At 36.8% G+C, this 19,544-nt stretch overlaps 3 protein-coding genes across 5 annotated transcripts in view; 1 reads left to right on the top strand and 2 right to left on the bottom strand.

Moving 5' to 3' along the window:
* LOC107725738 (signal peptidase complex catalytic subunit SEC11A) overlaps nt 1-3,199 on the bottom strand; it is a 10,026-nt gene extending 6,827 nt beyond the window's left edge. Inside the window, exons 1-4 of one of the 2 annotated variants that reach the window (XM_016535118.1) lie at nt 2,795-3,199; nt 2,334-2,443; nt 1,036-1,185; nt 444-563 (exon numbers count right to left, since the gene is read on the bottom strand). In XM_016535118.1, coding sequence (XP_016390604.1) covers nt 444-563; nt 1,036-1,185; nt 2,334-2,443; nt 2,795-2,845 — 431 coding nt within the window. In that variant the 5' untranslated portion in view covers nt 2,846-3,199. Of the gene's footprint in view, nt 1-443; nt 564-1,035; nt 1,186-2,333; nt 2,444-2,671; nt 2,694-2,794 lie in introns of those variants that run through there. The other variant, XM_016535119.1, reaches the window with a different exon arrangement.
* Nucleotides 3,200-3,523: 324 nt separating this feature from the next.
* Nucleotides 3,524-12,823, bottom strand: LOC107725735 (zinc finger protein 592-like). Of its 2 annotated transcripts, XM_016535112.1 has the most exons (10): nt 12,742-12,823; nt 10,386-12,579; nt 9,315-9,411; nt 9,003-9,084; nt 8,708-8,881; nt 7,919-8,063; nt 5,353-5,628; nt 5,161-5,273; nt 4,910-5,051; nt 3,524-4,827 (listed from the first exon to the last, which is right to left on the bottom strand). In XM_016535112.1, exons 2-10 carry the CDS (start codon nt 12,558-12,560, stop codon nt 4,369-4,371), a joined length of 3,663 nt encoding a protein of 1,220 aa, XP_016390598.1. In that variant the 5' UTR covers nt 12,561-12,579; nt 12,742-12,823; the 3' UTR covers nt 3,524-4,368. The 2 variants fall into 2 exon arrangements, with proteins under 2 accessions (XP_016390598.1, XP_016390599.1); XM_016535113.1 differs by lacking the exon at nt 9,003-9,084 and having other exon boundaries at nt 9,233-9,411.
* Nucleotides 12,824-17,634: 4,811 nt separating this feature from the next.
* LOC107725729 (sodium/nucleoside cotransporter 1-like) lies at nt 17,635-18,879 on the top strand (the record flags this gene model as incomplete). The annotated part of the gene is made up of 5 exons (XM_016535106.1): nt 17,635-17,800; nt 18,042-18,118; nt 18,191-18,264; nt 18,484-18,575; nt 18,690-18,879. Coding segments are annotated over exons 1-5 (437 nt in total), but the record flags the coding sequence as incomplete, so codon positions are not given.
* Between the last annotated feature and the right edge of the window lie 665 nt (nt 18,880-19,544).

Genomic DNA, 19,544 nt, shown 5'->3' with positions numbered 1-19,544 from the left:
GCCCAAGCCGTCAAACTGACGTCATCAAAGAAGGAATGCCATTCCAGAGCGGAAGCAAATGTTCAGATTTTGATTAAAGATTACAAAGACAAACAATTTTTTTCAGCGGATTAATTTACATGGATTAATTGTTCACATCAAGACTAGCAATGTGCGCTAGTAAAGTAAATAGTCAATTTTGATTTCATGCGGACTTTAGTGAATAGTTTAATATTTCACCATCGTTTTTAAACCTATTGTCATTCGTAGCCCTCACTATAGCTTGCCTTTTGTCCGATTTTCAAATACGTTTTTGCTAGTTGGTAATGTTGTGATTCAACTCGCAGCTGCTTGGTTCGGTTCATGGCTTATAATACTTTAACAAAGACTTTTTAAAAATCTCTATGGGAAAAAGAAAAAAAATACAAATTCCAGAACCAACACCTGCGACTAGGGATTCTTACCCTCTTGCTCTTCCCACCACGTCTTTCTTCTCCAACCAGTGCTGTCCCTGCTTGTAAAGGCCTCTGTCATCCACAGAATTATTGTCACCTTTCGTCAAGAACTTAATATCGCCGTTTTCTCTGAAATTAGTAGGGATCAATGTTATTGGAAAGAACAAAGACAGACAGTATAATCAGAAAATCACAAACGGCACTTAATACTAATACACACTGCTCTAACCTAGTTAAAAACAAGCATGCCATCTCAATTACTGGTGCAGTATGCGACTGATATTGATCTATTGATTGAAACACTGTTGATATTTGAAATCACCAAAACAAACACGCCCCTACCCAACAGGATCACACCTCTATCTTGATAGCTCCGCCCCCCAAATTCACAAACATGCTATGCAGCACAGGCAACTCCCCCAACATGATTGGACACGCCCCTTACTGGTGACTGGCTTTCCACTTTCAACAGTGTTTTTTAGAAATTGCTTACTGTACCTTTAATATTTTCAGCCCAAGCTATGGTGAAAAAGTATTGCATGAACACTCTCTTATTCAGGAAAACATGTGCATTGTGATCTTGTAAATATACTGTACTTACTTTTCATGAATTTTTAGGACTCTGTGTACAATGGGAATTTCTCTTCCCTCAATCCTGAACACAACAATCTCTCCCACTCTGATTGGATCTTCAACACGATTTGTGAGAAAGAGAAGGTCTCCTCTGTGAAATGCAGGCTCCATGCTTCCACTACAATAATAATGACATTAATAATTAGCACTGGGCAACAATTAATCGCGATTAATCACATCCAAAATAAAAGTTTTTGTTTATATACGTGTGTGTACTGTCTGTATATATACACTGAACAAAATTATAAACGCAACACTTTTGTTTTTGCCCCCATTTTTCATGAGCTGAACTCAAAGATCTAAGACTTTTTCTATGTACACAAAATGCCTATTTCTCTCAAATATTGTTCACAAATCTGTCTAAATCTGTGTTAGTGAGCACTTCTCCTTTGCCGAGATAATCCATCCACCTCACAGGTGTGGCATATCAAGATGCTGATTAGACAGCATTATAAATTTATTATTATATAAACATTTTTATTAAATGTATACATGCATGTGTATTTATATATACACATAATATACACGGTACACAAAAACTTTTATTTTGGATGTGATTAATTGCAATTAATCATTGCCCAGCTCTATTAATAATTACACTTCACTGATCTAAGCTTAACATTTTGCATTGTCTTGTGCAGTATTTAAATCATATCAGTCTTTGATTATATGCCTCAATTAACTTTGAAATATCCCAGTGGGTTTTATATTTGGCTTCCTAACAAAACGCTGGTTTTAAGAAATATATTTAAAAAAAAAATAAGATTCATAAACCAATTTCAAAATCAAAAGTAATTTAAACATTTTAAGCAAAGTCTATAAAAATAGGGCCCAATGTTAAAATGATGGAATTATTCAAAGGTGTTTTACCTGTATTTTTAATTATGCATGGCATTATGTTGTATTTTAATTTAAGGAAATATCCATAAATTTAACAGATAATGTCCTGGAAGAAACCAGTACTTTTTCTGTTTTTCTGCATATTTTTTTTTCTTACAGTGCACCAATCCATAACACATCATCAGGGTTTCCATACATTTGCATTCACTTTTCCAGTTTTTGTGATTACTGGATAAGGACACTCACTTCTACATTCTGACTTGCCCAGTTTCTACAGTTAAAATGAGCTTTAATGGTTCTGTAAATAACAGTACAGTACACTACAACAGTCCTGAAAATCACTCATATTTTAACAATTTAATTTAACAATGGGAACACAGCATCATGTAAAAGATAAAGCATGCTGCAAAAATATGACCATATTACCTGAGAACAACCACAATAGGGCTTTCACTCCCAGTTACAACCATCAAGCCTTTCCAGATCATCAAAGCTGAAGATACAATCATGCCAAAATTCAGCACCTGATAGTAAAGCTGAAAAACACGAGGTGCAAAACATCAGATGGTTTTTTCTTTGGCTCCCAGTTTGATTAAATTTCCTAGCGAAGTGTTAGTAAAGATAATGATGACTGATGGAGATTTAAGATCGTTTGTAGTGCAACGGCTTAAAGTGAAAGACATGTTACTGTAATATATAAATAAAGAGCACAGAATAACAGAACAGCAGCTGTTGTAAAAAGCCGCCTTCCTTTTCACACCTACTTAACAACAAAATATGTAGTCATTTAAAGCATATTTCATCTCTACAACTCAAGCCACTGCCATTCAAGCTGACGTGTAGTAAGCAGAGGAAGCGCCGAGCTAACTGGCTAAATAAAGACACACCTGCCGCTTATTCATTCGCCGGACATCGTCGAGGAAGTCTAATGATAACATTTTGTCTGTAGATTAAATATGTATGACAAAAGTCAATGAAAATAATTGCAAAATTGAGATTTTGTTGCAAATGTTTCGCCGCCACTCCTGTAGTTAGCGGATACGCGGCGAATCTTCTGGTTTCGTTACTTCCGGTAAGACAGGAAGAATAACCCTATGAAAGGTGATAGGTTGTCGGTTCTTTTTAAAAACTGTAAGAGCTGCGTGTATGGGATAGATGGCTCTTGAATTATAATAATTTTGGTAATCCTGTTCAACAAACTAAAATTAGAATTTGTCTTGTAATAGTCGTTCGGTAAACAAGTGAGCACAATAAAACATTCCCTGCTAGTGAGGCATGTTGTCACAAAAAGTCTCTCAGTGTGTGTTAAATGAACTGTATCTTTCCTAGGCAATAACAGCCTTTTGTAGCCAAGACTTTAAGGTATGTACCTGTACAGCACCTGACTCAAAATATAACCTATCCAGAGAAAGATTCAATTATAGATTCAAAGTAAATAAGTGTGAGGAGTTTTTCCACACTAAGAAAATCGTCTCATTGCAGATTTAAACGTATCAAAGGTTTAATCTGAAACATTATCGGTGGAATAACGAAGAAATGACAAAAACGATAGTAATCTTTGTATTTTACGTTTTTAAAGGCCCCCAAAACATAAAACCTCTGCTGGTAGAACACTCTTTAATGTTGAGACTCTGATGTCTTTAATATGTAAATATTTTTTTCCATACAAGCATTTACAAAAGTGCTAAATTTGATTGTAAGAATGGCTCATTGAGTATAAATGTAATTGAAACTAGTAATCTACATGGAATGAATATGAAAATATATTTTCTCTGAGTGCAGATACCTGGGTTTAAGTGAATACCTTTTAGAATGATCTCCATAATCTCCATAGTAGTAATACAGTTACAGATGTTTAGCTTTGTGATACAAGCACGCTACCTAATAAATATAAAATAAACATCAGACATGCCCTTCCTTCAAGACCAGCACAGCATAAGCACCACCAAAGATTAACCATCAAAGGTACTAAATTCTTTAGCATTTTTGGTGACCCTGAAAACAGCCAAAATATTACATGACTGTCTCACTTATGGCTACATTAAGTAACAGACATTACATTTCCTGCGTTGCAATGTACCCAAGACAGCTTTGACGTGGTACATGAACAAAAACATACATTTGCTCTCTAGCGAAACATTGTAACACACTGACATGATGCTTATGCAATTACACAAAAATAAATTATGATTATCCACATACATAGGATGGACGAGTAAGCAGTAAAAAGTGACCATTAATTGCATGAATTTAACAGTTAAGTTAATCCAAATAATGCAATAAAACTCTGAATGAGTGTCTGTTTTAAACATTATTTCATATATGTGATAAATGACGAGATATAGTATTTCACTGTAAGGCAACATGTTTGCAGTACCACATTTATCAGCTGCATATTCAGCAAACATTTGCTTGCAATTAAGTTGATTAGCAGCTTTCCATTAGGAGTCCTTTAATTTGTTCAGGCCTTTTCTTCCTCAAATCCACTTGTTTCTGATGCCTGTGTGTCTGTGAGCTCACTGTGGAGTTTGATTAGCTCGTCCTCTGTGGACAGGCCAGTCTTTTTTGCTGAAAGAGGTGTGGTTTCATCGCTCAAGTCTGTTGAGTGTTCTTGTCCTTTCCCTGTGTCCTCATCGATAAAGTCCTCACGCTCCTCCGGTTCTTTGACCTTATGTACAATAATGAGGTGTCTGCTGAGTGCTAACTGAGAGGTGAAACAAAGGCCGCAGTGCTGGCACTGGGGTGCATCGCTGTCGGTTCTGTGTTGAGGTATGTGCTCCTGAAACTGGGCCTGGTCTTCAGAGGCAAAGCCACATTTGGCACAGCGATAAAGTGGCTTAAGTCGCTTGCCAGGGACGCTGCATGATGTTTCCCCGTTTCCTGCTGCTCCATGAGCCCCCTGTGCTCTTCTTTTCCGTTTCTGAAAGAGAATAATGCAGTTGCATATGCTGTACTTGAAGTAATGTTTCTACAAAATAAATAAAATAAGCATTTGTGATTACCTCGCTTGTGGGTTTGACCACCTCCTGAGATGCTAGCTTTGCCATCTGGTTGAAATCTGGGTTCTTGATTCCATGCATTAAGCTGATGTGGTTCTTTAGCATAGAGTGTTTAGTGAATGACATCCTCTCAGTTGTGCAGTACCTTCAGGAGTTTTAAAGAAACAACACAAAGTTGTCCTCTTAAGAAATCTTGATGAAACTTCTTCGAATATCAAATTTCTTTTTTTAATTATACAGTATAGTGATTTTACCAGCATGTGTAAACTTTCTTTCTCCCATCATGGTCACTGCGAAGGTGTCGTTTAAGACTCAAGGGTGAATTGAAGGACATTTCACATAGTCGACATGGATGCCTTTTTACCAACTGCAAAACACAAGCATGCTCAAATGTGAAGATTTTGGATCACAGATTCAAAATCCTACATGCACTGCAAGGATCTCACCTTGCCATGGCTGGTCTTCATGTGATTGACGTAGGTCTCTCTGTCAGAGACCCACAGGAGGCACTCTCCACAGGTCCAACCAACGTTCTTCATACTAACTCCAGCACTTGACTTCTGTGCAGCAGAACTCTCTCTTCCCTTCATGCAGGCCTCATTAACTGGTTTGGTCAACCTTGGTTGGAAGTTTTGTGGTGACATTTTATCAGACAAAGTTGAAGTCTCCGTCTTTTTGGGGCTTTTTTCTGCTTCACCTCTGAAAACTCCACCATGAACAGTCTGCAGATGAAAAATTATTTATTTCACTTTTAAAATACGAATCATTTTTTTAAATATCTGAGTAATACAATACAACACTGGTTCTTTAGGTCAGCACTGATGAGATGAGACATCTCTAGTGCTGTGGCAGTACAATGGCATAGGAAACAGCGGTGGCAGATTCAAAAATAAATGACCTGCTCTTTATTTCCACAATGCAACCACAAGAAGATAACAAAAATTTCTCCTGGCACTTTCATTCTGCCACAGTATTATACTACAAAATTCCTTTTCTATTTATTTTGTGTTTATCCTGCTATCTAAACAGACCACATCCAATGTTAATGGACAGTTTTGTATGCTTTTGTTAAAAGTTATTGTAATTACTTGACAAATCAAACACGTCTCCCAAAAAAAAACAAAAAACTAAGAGCCTTGATGTCACACTGAACAACCACCTGTCTTTTGCAAGCACCCCACCGCAAGTGACATACTCTCATCTTGACTACTACGTGCCTCCCAGCATGCAATCAAACTCACGCAGCTCATGCAGAAAAAAATATTTGGGTTAACTTAAAGGGGTCCTATTATGCTTTTACACTTTTTCAACTTTAGTTAGTCTGTAATGTTGCTGTTTGAGCATAAAAAATATCTGCAAAGTTACAAAACTCAAAGTCCACTTCAAAAGGAGATATTTTATTTAACAGAAATCACTTTTCAAAAACTACAACGAACGAATCGTTTGGACTACAATGCATATTTTCTGGGATTTGTGATATCACAAATATCGACGAATGGGACGAGACCTGGTTGAGCTGCACTAGAGAAGCGTTCATGCCAGACTGGGGAGAGAGGTGTTGTAATAATGTAAAATATGTGAAAAATAATGTGTTTCTCGAACAACCTAGTATGATAGCCTGTTCTAGTACACCCCCAAAACAAAATCAAGACTTTGTAAAAGAGCATAATAGGACCCCTTTAAAAAAGAATCTTGCATGGGCTTGTTTATTTCTACTAGGTTTTACTGTAGCGTATTTTCCAGAAAAAAAGCCACTTCTGACTATGTCGCAACGGGTCAAATTTACATTGTAAAGAGGAAAAAAAGGCGAGAAATTCAAAGGTGTGTCAAAATCAGCTTCTGGCTAGCCAATGTCCTGCAGAATTTAGCTCCAACCCCAATTAAATACACCTGATCCAGCTGGTTTGTTGGAGTTGGTTGGAGCTAAACTCTGTAGGATAGTGGCCCTCCAAGAGTTGAGTTTGACACATGCTCTAAATTGAACAGTATTTAGATCCGAACAGGAATGAAAAAAATGTAAGTATAAAACATTGCAGTGGCATTCATTATAAGCATGATTTATTATAAATGTATTTAAAGTGAAACTAAAACTACCAGCATGTGGGTAATGCGCTATACAAAAAACATTTGGGCTACAAATGTGTGCTTTGCCCGTTTTGCATGCTTGACGCTAATTGCATTATATAAGATGCTTTGAAATAAAAGTTGCAGCACATTTCAGATGATGGAAAAAACATGACTTATATTCCGGAAAATACAGTATATGTACATTATTAGATTTATCCAGACAGCACTTACTTGCTTATGTACAGGAAGTACTTAATTTAATAATGCTCTTAATTGTATGCTTACCATCTGGTGATCACAACAGTCTCATATGAAGCACTTTTTGTAAGCTGGTAAGGCGCATCTGCTAAATGTCTTAAATGTAAATGTCTTGTAGTGCCAGACAGAAGCATTATGTATAAAATATGTATGGAATGAACTCACACCTCCTTCTAAACATACTAAATACATTATTCAGTGAAGTTTTCCCTTAAGTTTACATGCACCGTTATAATCCAGCTACAGAGAGTTTTTGCAGGTCTTTGTCTCTGAAGTAAACATGACGACAATGCGTAATTAAATATTTGACATAATATCACACATTACACACCACCTCTGTCTTTTGGAGCAAGTGCACAATGCCAAGGCCAGCTGTAGTCTGATTAACATGTACACAAGCTGGACTAAGCCCAGCTACAATAGCATTCTGTTAGAATTTAGGTCTGTTCATCTGACTTCACAGGTCACATGACATCTTAAAAAAAGGACTAGATTTTTGCTTTAGCCCGATTGAAATCAGGCTTTTAAAGTGCATGTAAACATTTTATTAGTCTAAACTAAATGAAAGCTAAAATTACAGTTTGATAAGACAATATGTGTGCAATCATTTTCCCAATTACACTAGATGACAGAAACTGTGTCAGTTACACATTGCAATGACCAACAACACTACAAGCAGTTACAAACCTTGAAATGTTGCACCAAAAGTAGCTTCTTTGGGAAGAATGAAGTGCACTCTGGACACTTGAACACACATATACGATGATGAACATGTTGATACAACAACTGCTTCCTCTTAAAGACTGTTTCACAGGAACACTTGTAGATCACCCTGCACAGAATGAACCAGAAGTAACTCCTCAGCACAGTTCTAGGAACATTTGTGACCCTGGACCACAAAACCAGTCATAAGGATCAATTTGTCAAAATTGAGATTTATACATCATGAGTTGAATAAATAAGCTTTCCATTGATGTATGGTTTGTTAGGATAGGACAATATTTGGCCAAGATACAACTATTTGAAAATCTGGAATCTGAGGGTGCAAAAAAATAAAAATATTGAGAAAATCGCCATTAAAGTGGTCCAAAGCTGAATAAATAAGCTTTCCATTGATGTATGGTTTGTTAGGATAGGACAATATTTGGCCGAGATACAACTATTTGAAAATCTGGAATCTGAGGGTGCAAAAAATCAAAATATTGAGAAAATCGCCTTTAAAGTGGTCCAAATGAAGTTCTTAGCAATGCATATTACTAATCAAAAATTTAGTTTTAATATATTAATTTACAAAATATCTTCATGGAACATGATCTTTACTTAATATCCTTATGATTTTTGGCATAAAAACCCATACAATGTATTTTTTGGCTATTGCTACAAATATACCCCAACGACTTAAGACTGGTTTTGTGCTCCAGGGTCACATTTATTAAGACTGAAATTACGGTGTAACCAATCAATAGATGCACTTACTGATGGTTGGGTTCACTGCCACCATGCTTGTTTTTTACATGCATCAGACAGCCATTAGAAGATTTGAAGGCTACAGGACAGATAGTGCACTTATAGAAGACCTCACAATGCTTCTCCTCAATATGACTCTTCAAGAGGGATAGGGACATGAAAAGCATTTCACAATGCAGACACCTGAAAGAAATTTGAGCACATGAGAAAGAGGGAGAGGGAGAGAGCGAAAACAACACACAAGACATTCGTGGTCTCGGAGAGGACGTTCATTTGTCTAGAGGTCACAGTTCAAGGTACTTACGAGTACCCGATTTTACGGGCATAGTGGAGACAATTCTCTTTCACATGCTTCTGGATGTCCACTGAGCGACTGAGTGCCCCACATTCAGGACAGCAATAACCGGTCAAAAGTTTGGGATCAGTAAGACTTGTAATGTTTTTTAAAGAAGTCTCTTATGATTTCTATTTTAAATAAATGCTCAGGATCAAAAGACGTTCATTTGTCTAGAGGTCACAGTTCAAGGTACTTACGAGTACCCGATTTTACGGGCATAGTGGAGACAATTCTCTTTCACATGCTTCTGGATGTCCACTGAGCGACTGAGTGCCCCACATTCAGGACAGCAATAAGGAGATTTGTGTGAGTGAATGCGCTGGTGGGCCCTGTAGCTGCACTTGTTGCGTAGCAGCATTGAGCAAACCTTGCACATCTGCATTTAAAGAAAGCAAACATAAGGGTCAATGACACAGAAGAGTGTCCACAAGAAATGCAAGGAAAAGATCTCTTCATCAAAGGAAAACACGTGTCGTATGTTCATATAGAACATGTGCCAAGTTCTTAGAAATGTACTCTTTGTATTTACATCGATTTCATAGGGTTTTGAAAAACACTCTCTCTTTCTCTATATAGTAGAATGACCCATCAAGTAAAAGACAGTAACATTTCTTTCTGACACCTTCAAAACAGGTTTACTTTACCATTATTTTCAAAAACATTATTTAACACACACACACACATACGTGTATATTTCTATTTTAAATAAATGCTCAGGATCAAAAAATCCTGAAAAAAAGTATCACAGGTTCCAAAAAAAATATTAAGCAGCACAACAGTTTCCAGCACTGATAATAAATCAGCATATTAGAATGATTTCTGAAGGATCATGTGACACTGAAGACTGGAGTAATGATGCTGAAAATTCAGCTTTGCACACAGAAATAAATTAGAATTCAATGTATATTAAAATAGAAAAACGTTATTTTACATCATAATAATATTTCACAATATTACATTTTTTCCTGTATTTTTGATCAAATAAATGCAGCTTTGATGAGCATAAGAAACTCCTTTAAAAAACATTAAAAATCGTTCTGATCCCAAACTTTTGAACGGTAGTGTATACATATCAACAAAAGAAATAGTAATAAAAGATTATGCCAAAATACAAAAAGTGTTTTTCGCTCTATGTACCCACAAAAATATCTTAATTTAATACAGAAATTGAAAGCATCACAAGTGGCATAGTCATTGTATGTGTGAATTGCATTTTTAATGTATTTAATGTACTCAAAAAGAACATGTCACTGACTTGACTTATATAAAAACAATAAAATGTCGCTTTTGTAATAATTTTACACGTCAAGTTATGCTTTGTGATTCCAGTAGTTCATTGATCTGACTCACCAGATCTTCAGTCTCCGTTGATCTCTGATAGTGGCCCGCAAGTGCCGTGTAGTCTGACATCTGTTTATTACAGTCCAGACATTTGAATCCATGTTTAATAACTTTGTCAGGATAAAGTGGCAAGACCACTTGGCTTTTGGCTGACTCTGAGGTGGTGTTCCCGCAATGTATCTGATTTACAGACTGCTTAGGCTTGGTGGGCGCCAACATCTGGTCAACAGCAATGGGCTTCATAAACAACTGAGTGCACTGCATCACCATGCCTTTGTTCTTGTGATCTCGAGCATGTGCCAGGAGAGCACATTTGTTAAAAAACACCAATGTTTTGGAGCAATGGGTGCATGCGACTTCAATATGCACACTCCTACGGCTGTAATGGTAAGCAAGACTCTTTTCCAGCCCGAACGAGTCTCCGCATTCTAGGCAGCAATAGCCTTGCGGTGGGAGCTTGATATTGGTGCCTGGTGGTGGATTCAGGTCAGGAACATATGTTGGCACTGGGTTTGAGTAATTCAACAATCTGTTTAAGGTTCCAGCTGCAGTATTTGGAACAACAGCTCGTGTGTTTGGAGACACTTTTTTAACTTGATGCACCAATGGTACAGAACTGCACACCATTGACGATGATAACTGAGAGGGCTCCTGTCTATTAGTGGAAGACCTTGCTGTAACCGAGGCAGCTACGCTATGTGGCACAAGATTTAAGTTCGCTAAGTGTAATGCCTTCGGTAGGTAGTTTGTATTAGCAAAAGAACCAATCTGAGCAGAAGCAGCCTTCTTTTGCTTGCTGCCACCATGCTTTGTCTTTAGAGCATGACCATTATTTTGAGTTTGAAGTTTCTCTGAGTTCCTCACTGATTTCATGCTGGATTTGCTCCCCAGTAAAGGTGTCTTTGAGGCTTCCTGCTTTCCATCTTCAAAAATGACCTCTGAAATAGTATCATTTAAATGATACAAAGGCAATGTTTTCGAGAAGGCATCTTCAACTGAGGACTGCGATGGCGATGACCCAAACAGTGATGTAAGATCTTCTGTTTCAGAGTCTGGCAATATGCTTGTGACGGTGCGTTTGATTTCTCCAGATGAGGTTTTGATTGTCTTTATTCTGACTCGTGGGATGGCTGGTGGCGAGCCAGTAGCGACAGCTGGAGATGCTTTACCACTGCTGTCACTGCATATACTCATCGGGCTGTCAGGCTGTTTCGCAAAATGTTTCACCACCTCCAGAGGACTTCTTGGCGATATTGGTATTTTTGGACTAATTTTTATGGTCTCTTTTGGGGTAACTGGGAGGTCCTTTGAATTAGTTTGCCCACCTGGATCCTTTTTAGCATTCAGGGCTGCTAATGCATCAAGGCAAGATGACAATCTGGAGCTGTGAGCTTTGATGCATGGACGGGAAGAAGAAATGTTCATCTCAGGAGTTGGATACGCATTTGTTCCACAATCTTGGATGCGGTCACTTTTAGTCTCAGAAATTTGTTCAACTGCATCTTTGAAAGATGAGCCATCACACCCAACATCATCCAAACCTTTTGAACCAGGATGTCTTTCATTGCATGTCAAGCTGGATGCATCTGGTTTTCCATGATTGTCTAAAACAGGAAGAGGCGAAGATGTAAAGAGTGAATCAGATGGGAAGTACGAGGCCTCTGTAGATTTTGGACGGTCATCGATTCCATTGCTATGAATGTCTTCAGATTCTGGGCTGGATATAGGGCTGAACTGAGGCATAGATGCTGACAGAGAGGGAACTTTTTCATTCTTGTAGAGAACAGGAATCTTTTCCATGGAACGTCTTGAGCAGTCTCCATTGACAGAAGAGCTATCCAGCCTTGGATAGCTGGATGGATGTGTCTCCAGTGAGCCTGCAGAACTCTTGAACCCATTTTGTAAAAGTTGCCCCAAATGAGAACTCTCCTTCTCCACAAGATTTTCAAAGGAGTTCTGGCGGCTAGTGTTCTTTACTATAACACTGACAGCAGGGGCATCGGTTGTAGGCACTGGGTGAGGGATTAAAACCGTGGCATCCATACACATCTCCGGGTGCTTAAGGTGTCCCTCTCCCTCATCTTGATTCCCGTGAATGGCCTCTTTGGCATCCAGACTGGTCGCATCAGGGATGTCAAAGGCAGCCAAGAGATCATCAAAATCAGGGGTCTTCATATCTCCCATGACTGGAGGCTTTCAAAACCTGAAGCAATAATATGTCAAGAGAAATAAATCAAAATATATGCAGGCCACATATACGTAAAAATAATAAATGCTAGAATTAACAGGCATACAACCATATCACAGCTTAAGTTAACATTCGGGATCTACAAAATATAAAAAAAATGAATTTAACTGTAATCACCATTTGATTCCTGGTTAATTCATCTCAGCAGTTTTTGGTATCCATCAGTTTTGCTGTTGTGCTCCTTCATCTGTATTGCACTGACATTTCCAGGAACTTCCATAGTACTGGTCCAGCCAGCTCAAAGACTTATGTAAACTTTGACTCCATTCTAAGTATTTTAACATTACAATACTGTATATGGCAACTACACTCCTGTTTTATTTTTTTAGCCAGTCAAATTTACCTTGGTATAGTTAAGATAGCCTGTCACCCTCGCCTAAATTAGTTTAACATGAAAATTCTCGGAGAATTTGTTTTAGGCCGACAAAACACCTTTTTACAGGCGTTACGTAAATAAAAAATTACATTTATCAAAAGTTATGAGCTTTTTCGTACGAGAATGTTAAAGAGCTAGCGTTTGCTCAAATGCTAACTGAGAAAACAAACCTTCGCCAAGCTAACAAACCCCTTTAAAAACATTGCTCACGGTCAAATTAGTACTACTTCACCCCGTTACACGTGACCTGTCATTTTATATATGTTTTATAATGTTAATACAGATGAGAGAGTATTTATGAAGAAAGTAAAGCGGTTCGTATTGACAGACGCGTTAGCTGTACAGTCGGGTGCGCGCTTCTCTAGCTGCTTGCAGCTCTGTAAATAACGCAAACCTGCGGTAATAATAGAACAGTCTGCGGGTATACAGCCAAACACGGGTTTAAAGCAACCTTTCAAAAGCCATGCAAATGGATGAGCAAGTCAGCGTAAGGTATGATTGATTTGTGAGGCTTATAAAAGTGAGTTGTTTACAGTTACCCACTGTCTGCTAGCTAACAGCTCTCTCCCCTTCCTGTGTGCTCGAGGACCCCGCTCAACGCCACACAAGGGCCGTGGCTGAAATCCTGAGAAGCTGCCTACATAGACAGCATTTTGGACGGCATCCCCGACCAGTTAGAAGACGCAAACGCGCCTACGATGCGCAAAAAATACTGCATAGGCTAAACCACAGACAAATAGCGATGTTTCTACAAACAACAAGAGCAACTAGCCTATTTCATATAGCGTGTTTAAGGGTGTTTGTTTACAGTATATGAATGGGACAGATTACATTCTGGAAAAAGTCGTACGACTGACAGTGTTTTTTTTTCCTTTGCACATCACAAATTAATTTGTCACGGCCATCGTCTTTTTGTATTAGGCTCTTTTTTTTAAAGGTTTGTGTTAAACCTTAACCTTAAATTTGAAAATTTTCACAATTTATAATTTTTTGATAAGACTGGTGGTGGTCTTATTTCAAATGAGCTATAGATAGAAGGTTAAACTAAGGTGTAGACTTTGACAGGGTAGAAACGCATTCTATCCACTGAAAACATATCTTTCTGATGAAACTGCCAAGATAAAGGTATGTGGGTCATTCCTGGGGATTCGGTAAGATTTCAACTTGGAATATACATGTTTTTCAACTACATGTGATTCAACTTCTAAATCAGTAGGCACATATCAAACCTCCAAAAAAATCATATTTTCCCACCTCAGGCATTAAAGACCTTTTTTTTTTCAGCTTTAGACACCTTTTTTTCTCAACCCCGTAAAGGACAAAATGGGATTGGTTTAAAAAGGATTTTACACAGAAATTGTTATAAAACAAACATGTACCTACTGGTCATGTGTCCCTGATAACAATTTAATGATAACAAATGTAACATTTATCATAATTGTCACATTTTTATAGGACTGAAGCTAAAAATATACAAATTGTGTGTCTACGGTCTCTTTATTTTTGTAAAAAAATATTTTTGATTTAAAATTTGAACTAAAACCACAATTTTATTGTTTTAGCCCTTAACATGTCAGATAGTAATCAGCAAGAAATTACATAACTCTGAAGTAATGAATTTAGGTAAATGGGTGCAGAGCCAGTGGTGGTTTTGTAGGCAAACATTAATGTATAATGTTTAATTATAATGTTTTTACATTTGAAGGGATACATTGCCTTAAATTTAAATTTTTGGTTTTGTTTCTCTCTGATACTGTCCCCTTGTTTCTGGGTCAACATATCTGCATGGCCAACATTGTCTTTCTGCTGCAAATGTGGGTGCAATTTCTGATGTATGATGCTTGTCAACATTTAAGTGGACATATTACATCAAAAATTCTATTTAAAACAAAAATATGAGTTGTCATGATTTTGGAGTATATATATTTACTGAAACCATGACTATTTAATTTTTTCATTAAAATTATTAATAAATGAAGCAAATAACTCAACCCTGTCACAAGTTTACAACCCCATAACAATGAGAAATACATATATTTGTGATGGGGTTGTGGTTTTTCACTCAAAATGGCCACTGCTCCTCATGTAGTGTAGGAGAGTAGATCATATATGGCAGCAAAGTATATACTTATGGATTCAAATAAAATGTTGAAAAAGTAATAATTTTCCATCTTAATTTTATGTAACAGGGTTGAGTTGTTAAGCTTGACAGTACCCTCCCTGACTATAACGTGCCTCGAAAATATGAATAAAAAAGTATGATACTACTAACCATTTTCTGCACCACTATTAAAGAGACCTGAATGATGTCATTTCTGGGAAATGATGTCACATATGAGTGGAGTCTAAATTATTATGGACGTAGAATGGTTAGCGTGACAGGGTTGAATTCAGACTAAGGGACATAACTTGGTTTTTATAAAATATTTTGCTTTTTTTTTTTACAAGAAAGGAACACACATAAATACTTACATTGTTGCCAAAAATCACAGACACTATGCACATTTTGTTAATAATTTTCTAAGTACAAACTCAGTGACGTGCCTCAGGGACATGACAAAATGCTTGGTTTAGGATAGATATAAGACATTATTTTATGCTAAAAAATATTAAAATGCAATCATTATTTTTATTCGTTATAATGGGCATACCAAAGTTTTGTGAAAAGCTTAACAATTCATTTTGGTGAACCACCACTTTAGAAACTCTGGGGGAACTGAAATATTACCGAATCCCAGGAATGACTAGGTAGGATTGGGGTTAACTTGTGCTGATAACGCATGTATTTATTAGCCTATATAATCACTGGAATGATCAAAAACACCAATTCCTTTGAGAATACGTAGCCTAATATTGACGATGAAAGCTTGAACAGTCAAATTCCGCAAATAATTGATTTCGGAAATAGTTTCAAGTTATCAATTTATATCAATGTCCAAATACAGTTGGACTCTTCTAGTTCATCAAATACTTCTGTGATTCTTCGTGACTGTTCCACTGTTAAATATGTAGTCTCCACAAAATGTAGATAAACTACTAACACTGACCTTAACTTTTCACATACTATTTCTTTTAAAACATTTTCATAAAACAGTCTTTTCAGCCTGATCAAATAGGCCTACATATTGTGCAATCACATAGAGAGAGTGAGAGCGAGAGAGAACTAGCTGAATTCCCTTGCCTTTAAGACAGTAGAAACAGAGGTCAAAATGATAACAAATTATCATGATTTTTTCAAATACACTAACTATAAGATAAAATATATTTTAAAGTTTCTAAAAGTTTTTTTTTTTTTTGTAGCCTAGATGATTTTAATCTGAAGAATGTTTTGTACACTGGAAAGTTCACTGAACCATAGATGCCAATAAAACCTTTACTTTGACGAGATATGTCCAGGAATGATTATGCACAAAGTTAAATCACAACATTCAGTTTGTGAGGTGGACACATAAAATGTGCAGGAAAGGCTTGGTTGATATTAGTGAATCATGACTGCTTGCTCTAACAAAGCACATAAAATGTCTTAATGAATATGTGTTAATGTGTTTTGTACACACTAGACCTTCAATAAAATGCAGTGATGCACACTGCGGTCTATAAAGCTGCGAGTCTGCGTCATCTTGTGTTAACTAAAAGGTATTAGGCACCATTTAATTTTATGAGTCATCAGTCATAGATTCCACATACTGTGGAGATACTATCATAAATCTTCAGTTTAGGGTCAGACAGGCTCTACATTTTACATAATTTTGAAAATCAAATCAAATCAAATTGATCTAAAGCTGGATATTGTGCATTGTCCTATAGTAGCCTTTACAAGGACAAGACCACAACTTGCAGTAAAATCATGCATTCGAGTATACTAGCAAACTCTGAAAAAAAGGTTATATAGGATTATATAAGTGGAGATTGATAATTCTCCATATATTAATAGGAGTAGCATATGCTCAGATTGGTGCCAGTGCCAGTGTGTTTTATTAGTGATGTGCTCTGAATTCAGGCAGAAAACTGAATCAATCTCTACAATGTGCAACAGTGGCATCTAGCGTCCTAATTGTGTAAGGCTGGTAGTTTTTGTTCACTAATTTTGTTCTAAATGTATTTTGTGTTAAATTATACATGTAACTTTGCTTTTCTGTGACCAGGTGTCATTAAAGTCTTCTATGATATACTGTAGATATTGTAGATAAGAACGAGGACGGGGCCCACTGATAAATATCGTGTCCTGTGAATCCAAACCATGACCCTATTGCTGCCTACATTAAACTACACCTACTAATAGTAGGAAATCTGAAAATTCTTTAAAAGTACAGGTCTATATTGTGTTTTTGCATCAGCTATTAGGGTTTAATTGGTCATCAGGCTCGAGTTGGGCTAGTTTTGATTGGCCATTGAGCTCTCATTGTCTTATCATATGGATAGTATGAATGATGATAATACTGGCCCCTCCTCTCAGGCACCTGTTCAGCGTGTGACTCTGCCTCTGGGACGGCCATAGAATTGTAGGCCCTTCATCACGTTTCGATTTTTATTCCTGATAGTTTGTTTTCTTCTACACTTTGTATTTTGTTGCCTCTGGAAATAAGGAGGAGCTTCAATGCAATAAATGATAAAATGATGCTGTTTCATGACTACTCAGTGTAGTCATCCCTGACTAGCAATCTGATAGCAACGTGCAAGTGTCTTAAATAAAAACACATTTGTATGTAGTTAATTAATGATAAGATTTCCAAGTGGGCAGAGTATATATCCCAGCTCAAGGTTCAAGACCCAGCAGTTGTCACAGAGAACGCAGAATGAGTAAGCCATTTATTTATCTCTCCATTCTTTAGAGATTCATTCAAACTGGTATTTGAACAGGTGTTTTTTTTTTTGCCATGGTTTGAATAAAGGATGTTGGTTTTGTATTTGTGGGTAGTAGTTAATAATTGTTTGGATGAAATGTGAAAACGGACGTGTTTTGAAACTTGTAGCTCCTAAGGAATTGTTGGATCAAGGTTCATTAGAGCTGGTAAAAAGTTTTCTGAAACTTTCTTTACAGCGGACAAAGAAGATTTACAGTTGACAACCGTCTCGTATGGGAATGAACAAGGTGTGGACAATCCAGCATTTGTGAAGGTATATAGGCTTGAGGAAGTGCTCTATAAAATGTTAACAAGTTTAAAATCTTGATTTTTTTCCTGTTCTTAGGAGGATAAATTAACAGATGACCTGAGTGACAGTGACAAAGAGGAGTCAGAGAAGGAGTCAAAATCATGCCTAAGGTGTGGTTGTGAATCTAATCTGTAAATACGACGTCATTAAGATTTCATTATCACATTATTTGGAAATGAGATTCCTTTGAAATGACATAATGTCATCCTAATTAAGAAATATAGACAAAAATGTAAATGTTTCGATTCTGTTAATCACAATTCTGTCAATCATGCTGTAGGACTTCACATGTGTAAGATCTTTAGCTATGTATTCATTGTTCACCATAGCAAAGCATGCATACCCATCACGGCCACAGAGACCTTCTGCAAGACACACTCCAAAATAATCAAATACATTGCTTTGGGAATACTTGCTGCAGGTAACATCTCTTCCCAGTTTTATATCTATAATTGTTTTTAATTTAACGTGTTGGTATGGTGAGTCACTTCTCAAGTAAATGATGTTCAGTATGTTTCTGTGTTTTAAATTGTAGGTTATTTGGCATACTTCATTGCTGCATGTTATTTAAACTTCCAGAGGGCAGTTGCTTTGGTTGTCCTCACTTGTCTGTGCGTGTTTATCATCGTGTGTGAATTGGTGAATAAGTTCAAGGGTGACAGCATAAGGAGGCTTTTCAAGCCCGTGCAAAGGTGTTTCAAATCCAACATCAGATGGATTAAATGGTGAGTTTGACACTTTAATATACTACTGTTCTAAGATTTATGATCTATTTTTAAAGTTTTTGCAAGACATCTTTTATGGACACCAAAGCTGCACTTTATTTGATCAAAAATACAGTAAAAACAGCAGTATCGTGAAATAATTTAAAATATCTGCTTTATGTTGTAATATATTTTAAAATGTAATTTATTCCTGTGATGGGAAAGCTGAATTTCCTCAGGGGCGGATCTAGAAAATAGTTTTTAGGGTGGCAAAGGGGTGGCATGGGGTCTATGAGGGGTGGCAACACCAAAGCAAGCCCCCATGCATAGTTTTTGGGGATTTATGGTATGACATACACAGCTGTGTTCACAAATATCGTATTACCATTAAGTAAAAATCATCTATACTGTTTAAAATGAAAAATAAATAACAACATTTCAATATCCATCATGGCACCAAGTCAATGCACAATATAAAAAAAACTTCAACAGGTTATACATGTTTCTGAGCTTGTCACTAAAGAAGACATGCGGTTCTATTAAAATTACATAGGCTACTAAGATGGTATAATCACGTTTAGTGCAAGTTTAAGAGAAACAAAAACTTTCCTAACATTAGAAAGAAATACAATAATATCAAAGCACTGAAACGGGATCAGTTTTGAAAACAATGTTTGATTTTCTGT

The sequence above is a fragment of the Sinocyclocheilus rhinocerous genome, unplaced genomic scaffold, assembly GCF_001515625.1.
Source record: "Sinocyclocheilus rhinocerous isolate Xijiao unplaced genomic scaffold, SAMN03320098_v1.1 scaffold426, whole genome shotgun sequence".
Lineage (NCBI taxonomy): Eukaryota > Metazoa > Chordata > Actinopteri > Cypriniformes > Cyprinidae > Sinocyclocheilus > Sinocyclocheilus rhinocerous.
Note: the sequence above shows the minus strand (reverse complement) of the source record. Positions and strands in the feature narration are given on the sequence as shown.